General features: G+C 36.0%; 1 protein-coding gene and 1 pseudogene across 4 annotated transcripts in view; both read left to right on the top strand.

Moving 5' to 3' along the window:
• LOC135276061 (zinc finger protein 726-like) overlaps positions 1-11,886 on the top strand; it is a 51,609-nt gene extending 39,723 nt beyond the window's left edge. For 2 of the 4 annotated variants that reach the window (XR_010343633.1, XM_064379264.1), the window contains 2 exons: positions 5,556-5,677; positions 11,358-11,617. Coding sequence is in view for 3 of the 4 variants with exons in the window: in XM_064379264.1 (XP_064235334.1) it covers positions 5,556-5,661 (106 nt within the window). In the remaining variant the exon portion in view is untranslated. Of the gene's footprint in view, positions 1-5,555; positions 5,678-11,357 lie in introns of all 4 variants that reach the window. The other 2 variants (XM_064379222.1, XM_064379179.1) reach the window with 1 other exon arrangement.
• LOC105723308 (MAPK-interacting and spindle-stabilizing protein-like) lies at positions 642-1,361 on the top strand (annotated as a pseudogene).
• Positions 11,887-12,814: the final 928 nt, after the last annotated feature.

Here is a 12,814-nt window from a genome sequence, read left to right as displayed (position 1 = left end):
TATGTAGCATTACACCTGTAATCTTCTGAGATCCAGTAATTAGCCCACCTTAGCCTCCCAAAGTCCTGAGATTATGTTTCTTTTTCATTCATTCTTTATTTATTTATTTCCTTTTTTTTTTTTTGAGACTAAGTTTTGCTCTTGTCACCCAGGCTGGAGTGCGATGTTACGATCTTGGCTCTCTGCAACATCCGCCTCCCAGGGTCAAGTGATTCTCCTGCCTCGGTCTCTTGAGTAACTGGGATTACCGGCACCCACAACCATGCCCAGCTAATTTTTGTATTTTTAGTAGAGTAGGGGTTTCACCATGTTGGCCAGGCCAGTCTCGAACTCCTGACCTCTGGTGGTCTGCCCTCCTCGGCCTCTCAAAGTGCTAGGATTACAGGTGTGAACCAGTGAACCCATCCTACATTTCTTTTTATTAAGTAGTTTAATTAATTTATATTTAAAATTATTTCTTAAAAATAAAATTATGGGCGCCAGGTGGAGCCACGCCCTGCTGGTGCTGTTGCCACTACTGCTCTCGCTGCCGTCAGTCAGAGTATGCCCGCTTCTTCAGGGCCCAGTCCCTCAGACCCATCACTGCTTCTAGACTCTACTGCAGTCTCGGATCTTGCTGGGAAAATGTCTGATAATTTTTGTTGGCAGATGCATTACCTGAACTCTCCCCTGCCAAAACTTCTGCTGTGAGCAATATAAAACCTGGCCAACCTCCTCAAGACTGTCCAGGCTCCGACCCTTGGAATAATCTGAGTGCTCCACCTTCTGTACCATCTGGACTCCCACCACGTGCAACACCCTGTACTGTGCCTTTTAGACCAGCACCAGTGGGAATGTATCCCTCCGTGCCTCCCACCGAACCAACTTCAGGACCCTCAGCACTCTTTCCTCCTTCCAGACCATCACACCCCCCCACCTGGTGGTCCTTATCCAGCCCCAACTATGCTGGGCCCTGACCCCACAGGGCCATATCCTACATCAAATATACCCTTTCCAGAGCTACCTAGACCATATGGTGCACCCACACATCCAGCTGCAGCTGGTCCTTTAGGTCCATGGGGATCCATGTCTTCTGGACCTTGGGCACCAGGAATAGGAGGACAGTATCCTACCCCTAATATGCCATATCCATCTCCAGGACCATATCTGGCTCTTCCTCCTCCCCAAGCCCCTGGACAGCACCACCTGTTCCATGGAACACTGTTCCACCAGGAGCCTGGGGACCACGAGCTCCATATCCTGCCCCTACAGGATCTTATCCTACACCAGGACTCTATGCTACTCCCAAAAATCCTTTCGAAGTGCCTTCAGGAACTTCTGGTGCTCCACCGATGCCTGGTGGCCCTGATTCTTACCATTAAGTTAACAATGGATGAAGAGATGATGCTTTGTTTTTTGAAGTACATCTATCTGCACATGAATGCATATATAAAAATTGCTGGTTTCACTATTAGAGGGCATTCATGGAAGAACACTCTTGCACCTCTCAGAGAAGATAACTGTCTCTTGTACTTGGATGTGTCATACATTATATGTATACAATCAGATAAAAAAGCATGGAAGTAAATCATTCAGATGTGATTTTTATTTGGTTTTCATGGAAAGTTAAAGTGATTAAGTATATTGAATAGCTCTTTGACAGAATTTGTTTAAACTATGAAATTATGCACTTAAATATCTAAGATGATGTGGAGTATTGTTAGAATCTGCAACTCATTGACAATTTATTTCAAGAATTTTTCTGTAATCACTTTCCCCTCCTAAATAAATGAACTTTGAGAAAAACCCCTCACATCTAAACAAATGATGCCTCTCAACATTTTGAGCTGCTCTGTTGGATAAATAAACCTGGTCCTCCTGAGGTTATATTTTGGATATACATTTTAAAACTGTCAGTAATTATTGTCAGATGTGGAGTTCAGTAGCCAACCAATGTTCAGTTTTATCCTTGAGCTTTTAATAAAAACTTCCTGGTTTGTTTTTAGTTATGTGAGTCATACAGCACTAAAGTCTCCTCTTTATGGAAACTTTTTTCTTTTTAATCCAGGCCAACATGTATGTAAATTAAATTTTTAGATAACTGATTATCTCTTTGTACTATTTAAGATTTGATTATGAGATGCGCATATTGCTTTGGAAAAAGCTCAAGGAAAGAAATAATTCTCTCCTTTGTTTTGAACTTCAGTCTAGATAAAACCTAAGTATTGCTTAATTGCGACAAGTTGTTTTCATTGCCACAAAAACCTGAGGCAGCTCTTCTGCCCAGGGTGTTCCTGCAGCTACCCCACCCCACTTGCCCTTGGTTCTTTAGAAGGAGCACATCCCTTGATTCCTCCTTGATGTGGTAAACTGGCACACTCAAGAGGTCTAAAACATAAAACAGTTGTGTTTAGACAACCTTAAGTCATGCAGATATGACTGTTCTTTTTGTACGTGTGAATCAAAATAATGTGTCGTTCAGAGTCTGGTTAAGCTATGTCATTGTCTCCTGCATAATTTCCTGAGTCTTTTTGTAAAGTGCTTGTGTGCTTATGGCTAACAGTTCAGTTCTGTATTTGTTGACGGGTAACTAAGTGGAGTTGAGTGCCAATTTTGAAAAATTACCCTCTAGCTCTAACACTGAAAGTAATAATAAATTGTAGATCTCTGCAACTGAGTTTAAAGCCATATGACTGTATTGTTTATACATTAAGTATTGTTTATAACCAACAAAAAACAGCCCTAGTAGTTGTGTGGCACCTTATGTTTAAATGAGATTCTTAGATTTGGAGTAGACCTGACCTTGTTATTTATTAGATAACATTTTGAATATATCCATTAGATTTCTAAAATGTATTGTGAATTTTCTCAAACAAACAGGATTTATGCTGGAGTTCTGTTTTTGCTTAGAAATAAAATATTTAGTTTATTTCTGTTCTAATTAAAATGTCAAAAAAAATAAAGTTACTAGTTTATTGTTTTATGTGTTCCTGGGTGGTATATTTTTTCTTATGTACTGTTTTATTTCCTTAAATTTTATTTTATTTGTGTAGTGATGTGCTTCAATTATTTTTTAAATTTTGTTTTGCATAGTCTCTATAAATATTATCTTCCTAATCATCTTCTGTATTAATCTATTTTCATACTGCTGATAAATGCATACCTTAGACTGGGCAATTTACAAAAGAAAGAGGTTTATTGGACTTATAGTTTCATGTGACTGAGGAGACTTCACAATTATGGTGGAAGGTGAAAGGCGTGACTTACATGGTGGCAGATGAGAGAGAGAAAGCTTGTGCAGAAAAACTCTGTTATAAAGCCATCAGATTTCATGAGACTTATTCACTGTCATGATAACAGCACAGAAAAGACCTGCCCCCAGGATTCAATTACCTTCCACAACATCCCTCCCAGAACATGTGGGAATTAAAGATGAGACTTGAGTTGGGACTCAGCCAAACCATATCATCTTAAAAAGTAAGGTTTACAGCTGGGCACGGTGACTCACACTTGTAATCCTAGCACTTTGGAAGGCCAAGGCACATGGATCAACTGAGGTCAGGAGTTTAAGACCACCCCGACCAACATGGTGAAACCCCGTCCCTACTACAAATATAAAATTAGGCAGGTGTGGTGGTGCATGCCTGTAATCCCAGCTACATGGGAGGCTGAGGCAGGAGAATTGCTTGACCCCAGGAGGTGGAGGCTGCAGTGAGCTGAGATCTGCCATTGCACTTCAACCTGGGCAATAAGAGTGAAACTTTGTCTGAAAACAAAAACAAAACAATGGAGTTTACATGTAACATTTTAAAATAAAACAATATATTTTAATCGCATGACAATTTCAATTGACTATAAAAATTACATGCCTATTTTTCAGTTATTAATATTAAAATTATACTGTGTATTGACATACTTATGCAGATTTTTGTTCTGTTTTAAATATTCTGCAGAAGAGCTTTAAGGGTTTTATGCATCATCATTATGATAGTAAAGAGTTTTATATTTCTGTATTTACATTTAACAGAGAGCTTTATTTTATATATGGTTTTATGCTGCTGTCCAGTATTATTTTATTTTTAAATAAAATTGACTCATTTTAGCATTTCTTTTTTTATTTGAAGAGTCTCACTGTATTACTCAGCCTGATCTTAAACTCTTGGTCTCTAGTGTTCTGACAGCCTTAACCTCCTGAAAGTGTAGAATTACAGGCATGAGCCACGGTGTCTGGCTACCACGTAGCACTTTTTTTTTTTTTTTTTTTTTTTGTAGAATTGCGCTAGTGGTGATGAACAACACCCTCACCTTTTATTTTGGAAATTTTTTTATTTTCATCTTTTTTAAAGTGAAACAAATTTAAATCAAGTAATATTGGTTAAAAGTATTTTTAAAATTATATCAAAATTTGGAAAATTTTCATTTTTTTAATCTTCAAGTAACTTCTGTATTATGTTTCCCCATATTCTTTTTCTAAGATTTTCTTAATATATTGATCTACTTGATGAAATCTAATAAGTTTTACACTTCATAGTTTAATTTTATATTCTGGTGTTATGTATTTTAGGGTATGCTACTCCACATCTGTCAATTGTGTTTTTATTTTTTAGTAGATATTATAATTATGCATGACAATATTTGAGTTTGTACAATTTAAGACAGTGTGGAGCGAAATGAAATATGAATCAGCCATTTTTTAAAAATATGATTCAAATATGAATCAGCCAGATATTTTTGCAACGGAATTATCTCTATGTTTGTTTGCCTGCACAAGTGTTATCCTTGTATTATTTTTCTTTTATTTTTTAATTGTACTTTAGGTTCTGGGGCACATATGCAGATCATGCAGGATTGTTGCATAGGTACATACATGGCAATGTGGTTTGTTGCCTCCTTGTATTTTTTTTTTATAGTTTATATGTTTGTTGTACAGGTTTGTTGTGAGTAGTTTTTTAATACTGTGTAGATGAGTAGTCATAAAATTCTTGTAATTTCCTGAATTTTTTTTTTCCTGAGACAGACTCTTGCTCTGTCATCCAGGCTGGAAGGCAGTGGTGTGATCTCGGCTCTCTGCAACCTCCACCTCCCAGGTTCAAGCAATTCTCCTCCCTCAGCCTCCCGAGTAGCAGGGCTTACAGGTGCATGCCACTGTGCCTGGCTAATTTTTATATTTTTTTTGAAGAGGTGTTTCACTATGTTGGCCAGGCTGGTCTTGAACTTCTGACCTTGTGATCCACCCACCTCAGCCTCCCAAAGTGATGGAATTACAGGCGTGAGCCACCATGCCCAGCAATTCTTGTAATTTCAATATCTCATTTATTTGTGAATCTGTATGATTTTTGTGTAGGAGAAACACTTTTGGATTTGAATAACTTTAAAACTATCATAACTCTTTTATAGGTATTATTGTTTATTGTTACTTGCACAAAATTAACAAAATTTACCACAAAATATTTTTAAATATTCAGTTTAGTCATATTATTTTGACATTGTCATGCAACATATTGCTAACATGTTTTTATCTTGCAATGCTAAATCTTAATAAATATTAACCAACTACCTTTTTTTTTTTTTTTTAGATTGAGTCTTGCTCTGTCACCCAGCCTGGAGTACAATGGCATGATTTCAGCTTACTGCAACCTTCACCTCTCAGGTTCAAGCAATTCTTGTACCTCAGCCTTCTGAGTAGCTGGGATTACAGGTGCTCATCACCATGAATGGTTAATTTTTGTATTTAATAGAGATGGGTTTTCACCATGTTGGCCAGGCTGCTTTCAAACTCCTGACCTTAGGTGATCGACCTGCCTTAGCTTCCCAGACTGCAAGGATTACACGTGTGTGCCACCACACCTGGCCCCATTTTTTTCTCTTTTATGGCACTTTGCACAGACCACTCTGTTCTTTTTTTCTAAGAGTGAACTGCTTCATGTATCACATACAATCTCTGTCTTTTTGTGGCTGGCTTATTTCATTTTACATAATGCCAACAAGATTTATCTTTATAGTTGGTAGACTATTTCCTGATTTTTGAATACTGAGTGATTTTCCAGAATTTTTATATTTCAAATTGTATCTACTGAATGATTTGTTGAAAGAAATTTGCATTGCTTTTACCTATTGGCTTACAGTAACAATGCTGCAGTAATTATGATCATCTAAATGACTCCTTGTATGACCATATATGTAAAAGTTTATATATATATGCTAGATTCTATTTTATTAGTCTACTTTTTCACATTTATATTTATACCAAATTGTTTTAATTCTGTAGCTTTGTAATGTGTTTTGAATCAAGAACTTTAGTGCCTCTGGCATCGTTTCATTTCCTTCCTTCCCTTCCTTCTCTTCCTTCCTTCCTTCCCTTCTTTCAAGATTGTTGGGTACTTTATTGCCTCTTCAGATTCTTTATATTTTTGGGGTTGCTGTTTCTGTTTCTTCAAAAATGCAGTGAGAAATTTGAAAAAACATTGCATTAAATCTGGAGATTGCATGGAGCAGCATGGACCTCTTCACAATATGAACTATTTCAACCTTTGTATAAGAGCACACTCAAGAGTGTGTTGCTTAATTTGTATATATTTATAAATTTTTCAGTTTTTTTCTCTTATCATTGTATATACGCTCATTCCATTTTGGTCATAGAAAGTAGTTCATTGAATTTTATTTTTAAAAATTTTGGTAAGACTTCCTTTTTGGCCTAAGATGTGGTCTAGAGAGGAATATGTATGAGCTATTGAGAAGAGTGTGTATTCTGATGTTGAGGAGTGTTCTCCATAATTTTGTTTGGAATACTGTTTTTATACTGCCTTTAAGTAGTCTGTTCCCTTATTAACATTCTTTCTTGTTTTATTTTTATTATAGAAAGTGTGGTATTAAAATACCTTGCTATAATTATATTGCTTTCTATGTGTTTCTTCCATTCACATAGGGCATATATGTTTTCATTGTTCAACACCCACTTATGAGTGAGAACATGCAGTGTTTGCTTTTCTGTTCTTGTGTCAGCTCACTGAGAATGATGGTTTCCAACTTTATTCATGTCCCTGAAAAGGACATGAACTCATCCTTTTTTATGGCTGCACATAATATTCCATGGTGTGTATGTACCACATTTTCTTTTCTTTTTTTTTTTTCAACTAAAACTCAAGTACTAGAATTCAGATGTACCATATTTTCTTTATTCAGTCTGTCATTCTTTGATTCTGTCATAAACTTGCTTTATATATTTGGGTATGTATATATATATTTGGATATATATACATATAGGATATATATATATAAATTTGCTTTATATATTTGGACATAGTTGCTTTATATATATAAATTTGCTTTATATATTTGGAACTCTAATGACACATACACATACACACACACACACACACGTCATAGGCTCCCAGTGAGTGAATCTGTTGTTTCTTGATGTCCTTCTTTGTTTCTTTGGAGTTTCAATTTCAATTATATTTTATAAAATATCATACTTTTTGACTTAAGATGTACCTTGTGTAATATTATTTTGACTGTTTCTGCTCTCATTTGATTAGTATTTGCATGGGATGTCTAATTCCATTCTGCCACTTGAGTCTTTTTTTATCATTAGATTTCAACTGCCTCTTGTAGAAAAGCAAGACGGATCTTGGCTTTTAAAATTTTTAAATAAATCTGTTTATTGAAAGTATGTCTCAATTTAAAAGTTAATTTTATATATATTTAAATAATTTTCTGAAAGAGAAGGACTTATTTTATTAAGTATTTTTATTTATTTGACAAAGAGATATCTTTGTTATTTCTTTGTGTCTCTGATGTTTTTATTGATATGCTTTTACTTATTTTCTTTGTGTATTTTTACAAATATTTTTGTGGTACCTGGGGATTATGTATAACCTCTAAAAGATATAACAATATATTTTAATCTGGTAAAAACATAAACAAGTTCATATAAAAATTATTTATGATTGCATCTTCCCTCAAATTTGACATTGATGTTGTTAATTATATCTTTTTGTGTTGTATATTCACTAACAAGTGTTTATATTGATTTCTATGCTTTTATTCTTCAAATTTCAGAGAATAATTATAAATGTTTTATTTTCTTTTTTCTCTTTTTCAAAAATTTTATTTTTCTTACATTTCCAAGGAGGTGTGTATAAATGTTTTCTTTTTTAAAAATTATTATACTTTAATTTCTGGGGTACATGTGCAGAACCTGAAGGTTTGTTACGTAGGTATACACATGCTTTGGTGGTTTGCCACATTCATCACCCTGTCATGTACATTAGGTATTTCCTCTAATGCTATCTCTCCCCATTCCTCCACTTGTTGCTATCCCTCCCCTAGCCTCCAACCCTCTAGCAGGCCCTGGTGTGTGATGTTTTCCTCCCTACGTCCATGTGTTCTTATTGTTCAACACCTACTTATGAGTGAGAACATGCAGTGTTTGGTTCTCTGTTCTTGTGACAGTTTGCTGAGAATGATGGCTTCCAGCTTTATTCACGTCCCTGCAAGGGACATGAACTCATCCTTTCTTATGGCTGCACATAGTATTCTATGGTATATATGTGCCACATTTTCTTAATTCAGTCTATCATTGATGAGCATTTGGGTTGGTTCCAAGTCTTTGCTATTGTGAACGTTTTCTACACTACTGAAATAATGCTATGAAATTCTACTTTTGAGTATTTGCATATTTTTCCCAGAAAATAATGTATTTTTATATGATCATGTGTTTTTAAAAAATCATGTTATTTTCAGTAGAAGGAACTGTTTTCAGCATGTTTTATATGTAGGGGCTATGTAGTTACAATATACTTTTATAGAATTTGGTTACTTTGAAAGGTTTTTATTATTTTATTTTGCAGGACAGATTCACTGATGATATTATTCCCACTTAATTGAAGCTATTTTTTTCACAGCTTTTTTCATGACTGCATCACACAGTTTCCTTATTGCCTGCAAAATTTTTGTTAACAGTTATGATTATATCTCATAAGACTGTATTTGTAAATGGAACATCACTTTTGTTCTTCTTCTTCTTCTTCTTTTTTTTTTTTTTGGAGACAGAGTCTCACTCTACTCCTTAGCCAGACTGGAATATAGTGGTGTGACCTTAGCTCACTGCAACCTCCACCTCCTGGGTTCAAGTGGTTCTTCAGCCTCAGCCTCCTGAGTAGCTGGGATTGTAGGCACATGCCAGCATACCCAGCTAAGTTTTGTAGTTTTAATAGAGACTAGGTTTCACCATGTTGGTCAGGCTGGTCTCAAACTCCTGATGTCAGGTAACCTGCCCACCTCAGCCTTCCAAAGTGCCTGGACTCCAGGAGTGAGCCACCATGCCTGATTTGGGACATCACTTTTATATTCAGCTCCAAAGATAATCATTTTGTCTGTGGCTTTTGAAATTGTGCTTATATATGTGTTTGTTATAAATATCTTTTTGTGTTCCTAGTTTGTTAAACTTCTTTATTTTTACCTTTTTTTTTTCTTTTAGGATCTGTTAATCTTTTTTTTTTGTATTTTTTTCTCCAGAATTTCTAATATTTTGTAATCTTACATAATTTTATTTTCATCCTCATTTTTCTGATTTTCCATATTTGTCTCTGTATTTAAATCAGTATTTTTCAATTTATTAACAATTATTTAAATTAATGTATACTTTTTTATGTTTTATTCAGAAAATTTTATATTTTTGGTGGGATTATGTTGCCCTATTTTGTATATATTATGATCTTTGATTTAGATTTGGACATTAAAAAATGTTACTTGTCAAAATCTTTATAATGTAGCTTTTTTCTGGCAGTCTGAAAACAATTGTCTTGACTGGTGATTATGGGAGTTTCTTATACATGTACTCTAAAATTTTGTGTTTAGTTTTATTTATTTCTTTTTACAGGCTTATTTCATTTATTTTTCTTGTATGAAATCCTGTGTTGTAGCTGCTGGAGCCTGGGTCCTCTGCACAGAGAATCTGGTGTAGGCCTTGTCGAGGTGGTCAGTGCATTTCTGATAGGGAGACTTGGTGAATACAGCCTCCTTCTGGAGATTGAGTGTCAGGTAGCTGTAGTTCATAGAGATGGCATCAAAGGTGGCCTTGGTGAAGTTGTCCAGGGTGGCAGTGCAGCCCCGGGGTGAGGTGTAGCAGTCATCAATACCTGCCATCATGAGCAGCTTCTTGGGCACAGGCGCATGTGGCCCTGGGCACAGGGATGAGGCTCACCAGCACAGAACCACAGTGGTCTTTAACCTTGTGAGAAATAGTGTGGAGCTTACTGATCTTGTTTCCCAGTAGCCTCTGCACACAGGGACAATGGAGACCTTGGCCAGGACAATGGACCACTAAATACCCAGACCAATGTGGCCGTTGTAGTCCCCGATGGAAACAAACACTTTACACCTGGTGCGCTGGCTGACACGGGTCTGCTTATGCACCGCATAGTCTTCAAATCCTCATTCTTGAGACAGGCCCCCAGGAAAAAGTCAGTGATCTCAGATTCCTTGATAGGCATGGAGAAGAGACAGATCTTCAGGGACTTGATCTTCATGTTCTTAACCAGGCTGCCCAGATTGGTGACGGGCATCCACGCCTTATCTTTGGCCTTGCCTCCATAAGCTCTGTGGCCCAACCGCAGACCGGGCCCCAGACCTGTCCAAGGCTGAGACACTGGCTCTGATGCTGCTGCCCAAACATCCTCAGAAACCACCACTGTTCCTCATCCCAGGGCCCCCCGCCGCAATGGCATCCTCCATTTTTTTTTTTTCCCTCAGAGAAGAAGCTGTGTTTTTTATTTAAGAGAGTTTACTAATGTTACTCTGTAGGAGTCAGTAATCACTTGCCATTCGGTTCCCGGTCTGTAGCTCTGCTGTCTCTCTGCTGCTGTAAGGTTTTTCTTTGGTCTCAGCAGATTCAAACTCTCATTTCAAAATATACCACCATTTCTTTCAGTACTTTATGTCATGAGAGATAGAAACCAGTGTCAGAAAAAGCCCCTAAAGCCAGAAATAACAGTGAATGTGCCAGTATTTTATTTTAAAACAGAAACCAAGAGCTGATGATTTACTTCTAAAGGCACTATGTTATAGTGGGAAGCAGGAAAAGCTGTGTTGGATAAATTTAACAGACTTTTATTTTTCTTTTATGTGTTTTTTTGTGTTGTGTTCACTGGGGACACTGCACAGAATTAACTCATTTATAAATTTTCCATAGAGGTATTTGGGTCTGTATGTTTCTGTTACACTTATATGTCTATGAAAGAATTAGGGCCTGTGGTATTTTGCAATGCCATTTTGATTATGTAGTTTGTATAATATTATAGGTAAGATTTTTAAACTATATCCATGTGACTTTAGCAAGTGGAGTAATTTATTATTTTTATTTATTTATTTTTCAGTTATATGTCCTCATTTTGCTGAAGACCTTTGGCCAGAGCAGGGCATGGAAAATTCTTTTCAAAAAGTAATACTGAGAAGATATGAAAAATGTGGACATGAGAGTTTACAGTTTAAAAAAGGCTGTAAATGTGTAGATGAGTGTCAGGTGGACAAAGAAGGTTATAATGGACTTAACCAGTATTTCACAACTACCCAGAGCATAGTATTTCAATGTGATAAGTATCTGAAAGTTTTTAATAAATTTTTAAATTCAAACAGACATACTGGAAATAAATCTTTCAGATGTAAAAAATGTGTCCAATCATTTTGCATAATTTCACACAAAATGCAGCATAAAAGCATTTATACATGAAAGAAGTCCTATAAATGTAAAGAATGTGGAAAAACCTTTAATTGGTCCTCAACCTTTACTAATCATAAAAAAATTCAAACTGAAGAGAAACCCTACAAATGCGAAGACTTTGGCAAAGCTTTTAAGCAACCTCAACCCTTCCTACACAAAAAATAATTCATGCTAGAGAGAAACTCTACAAATGTGAAGAATGTGGCAAAGCTTTTAATCAAGCCTCAAATCCTACTACTCATAGGATAACTCATAGTGGAGAGAAACCTTATAAGTGTGAAGAATGTGGCAAAGCATTTATCTGGTTCTCAACTCTTACTAAACACAAGAGAATTCGTACTAGAGAGAAACTCTACAAATGTGAAGAATGCGACAAAGCATTTATATGGTCCTCAACCTTATCTAGACACAAGATTCACACTGGAGAGAAACCCTTCAAATGTGAAGCATGTAGCAAAGCTTTTAGCCAATCCTCAACCCTTAATACACATAAGATAATTGATACTGGCAAGAAACCCTACAAATGTGAAGGATGTGGCAAAGCTTTTAAGCAACTCTCAACCCTTACTACACATAAAATTATTCATGCTGGAGAGAAGCTCTACAAATGTAAAAAATGTGGCAAAGCCTTTAACCAGTCTTCAATCCTTACTAACCATAAGAGAATTCATACTGGAGAGAAGCCCTACAAATGTGAAGAATGTGGCAAATCTTTAACCAGTCTTCAACCTTTACTAAACATAAGGTAATTCACACTGGAGTAATACCCAGAAATGTGAAGAATGTGACAAAGCCTTTTTCTAGTCCTTAACCCTAACTAAACATAAGAGAATTCATACAGTAGAGCAAACCTACAAATGGGAAAAATTTGGCAAAGCCTTTAACCAGTCCTCATCTCTTACTACAGATAAGATAACTCATATCGGAGAGGAATCTTACAAGTGTGAATAATGTGGCAAAGCATATAAAAAGTCTGAAATTCTTAATAGGCATAACATTCATGCTGGATAGAAACTCTACAAACCTGAAAGATGTGCTAAGGCTTTTTACAATACCTCAAACTATTCTAAACATAAAGAAAATCAAATATATTTTCAGTTGCAGTAAATATAA

This window comes from Aotus nancymaae, unplaced genomic scaffold (genome assembly GCF_030222135.1).
Source record: "Aotus nancymaae isolate 86718 unplaced genomic scaffold, 86718_ANA_hifiasm-v0.15.2.pri h1tg000001l, whole genome shotgun sequence".
Classification (NCBI taxonomy): Eukaryota; Metazoa; Chordata; class Mammalia; order Primates; family Aotidae; genus Aotus; species Aotus nancymaae.
This window is presented reverse-complemented; position numbering and strand designations above follow the sequence as displayed.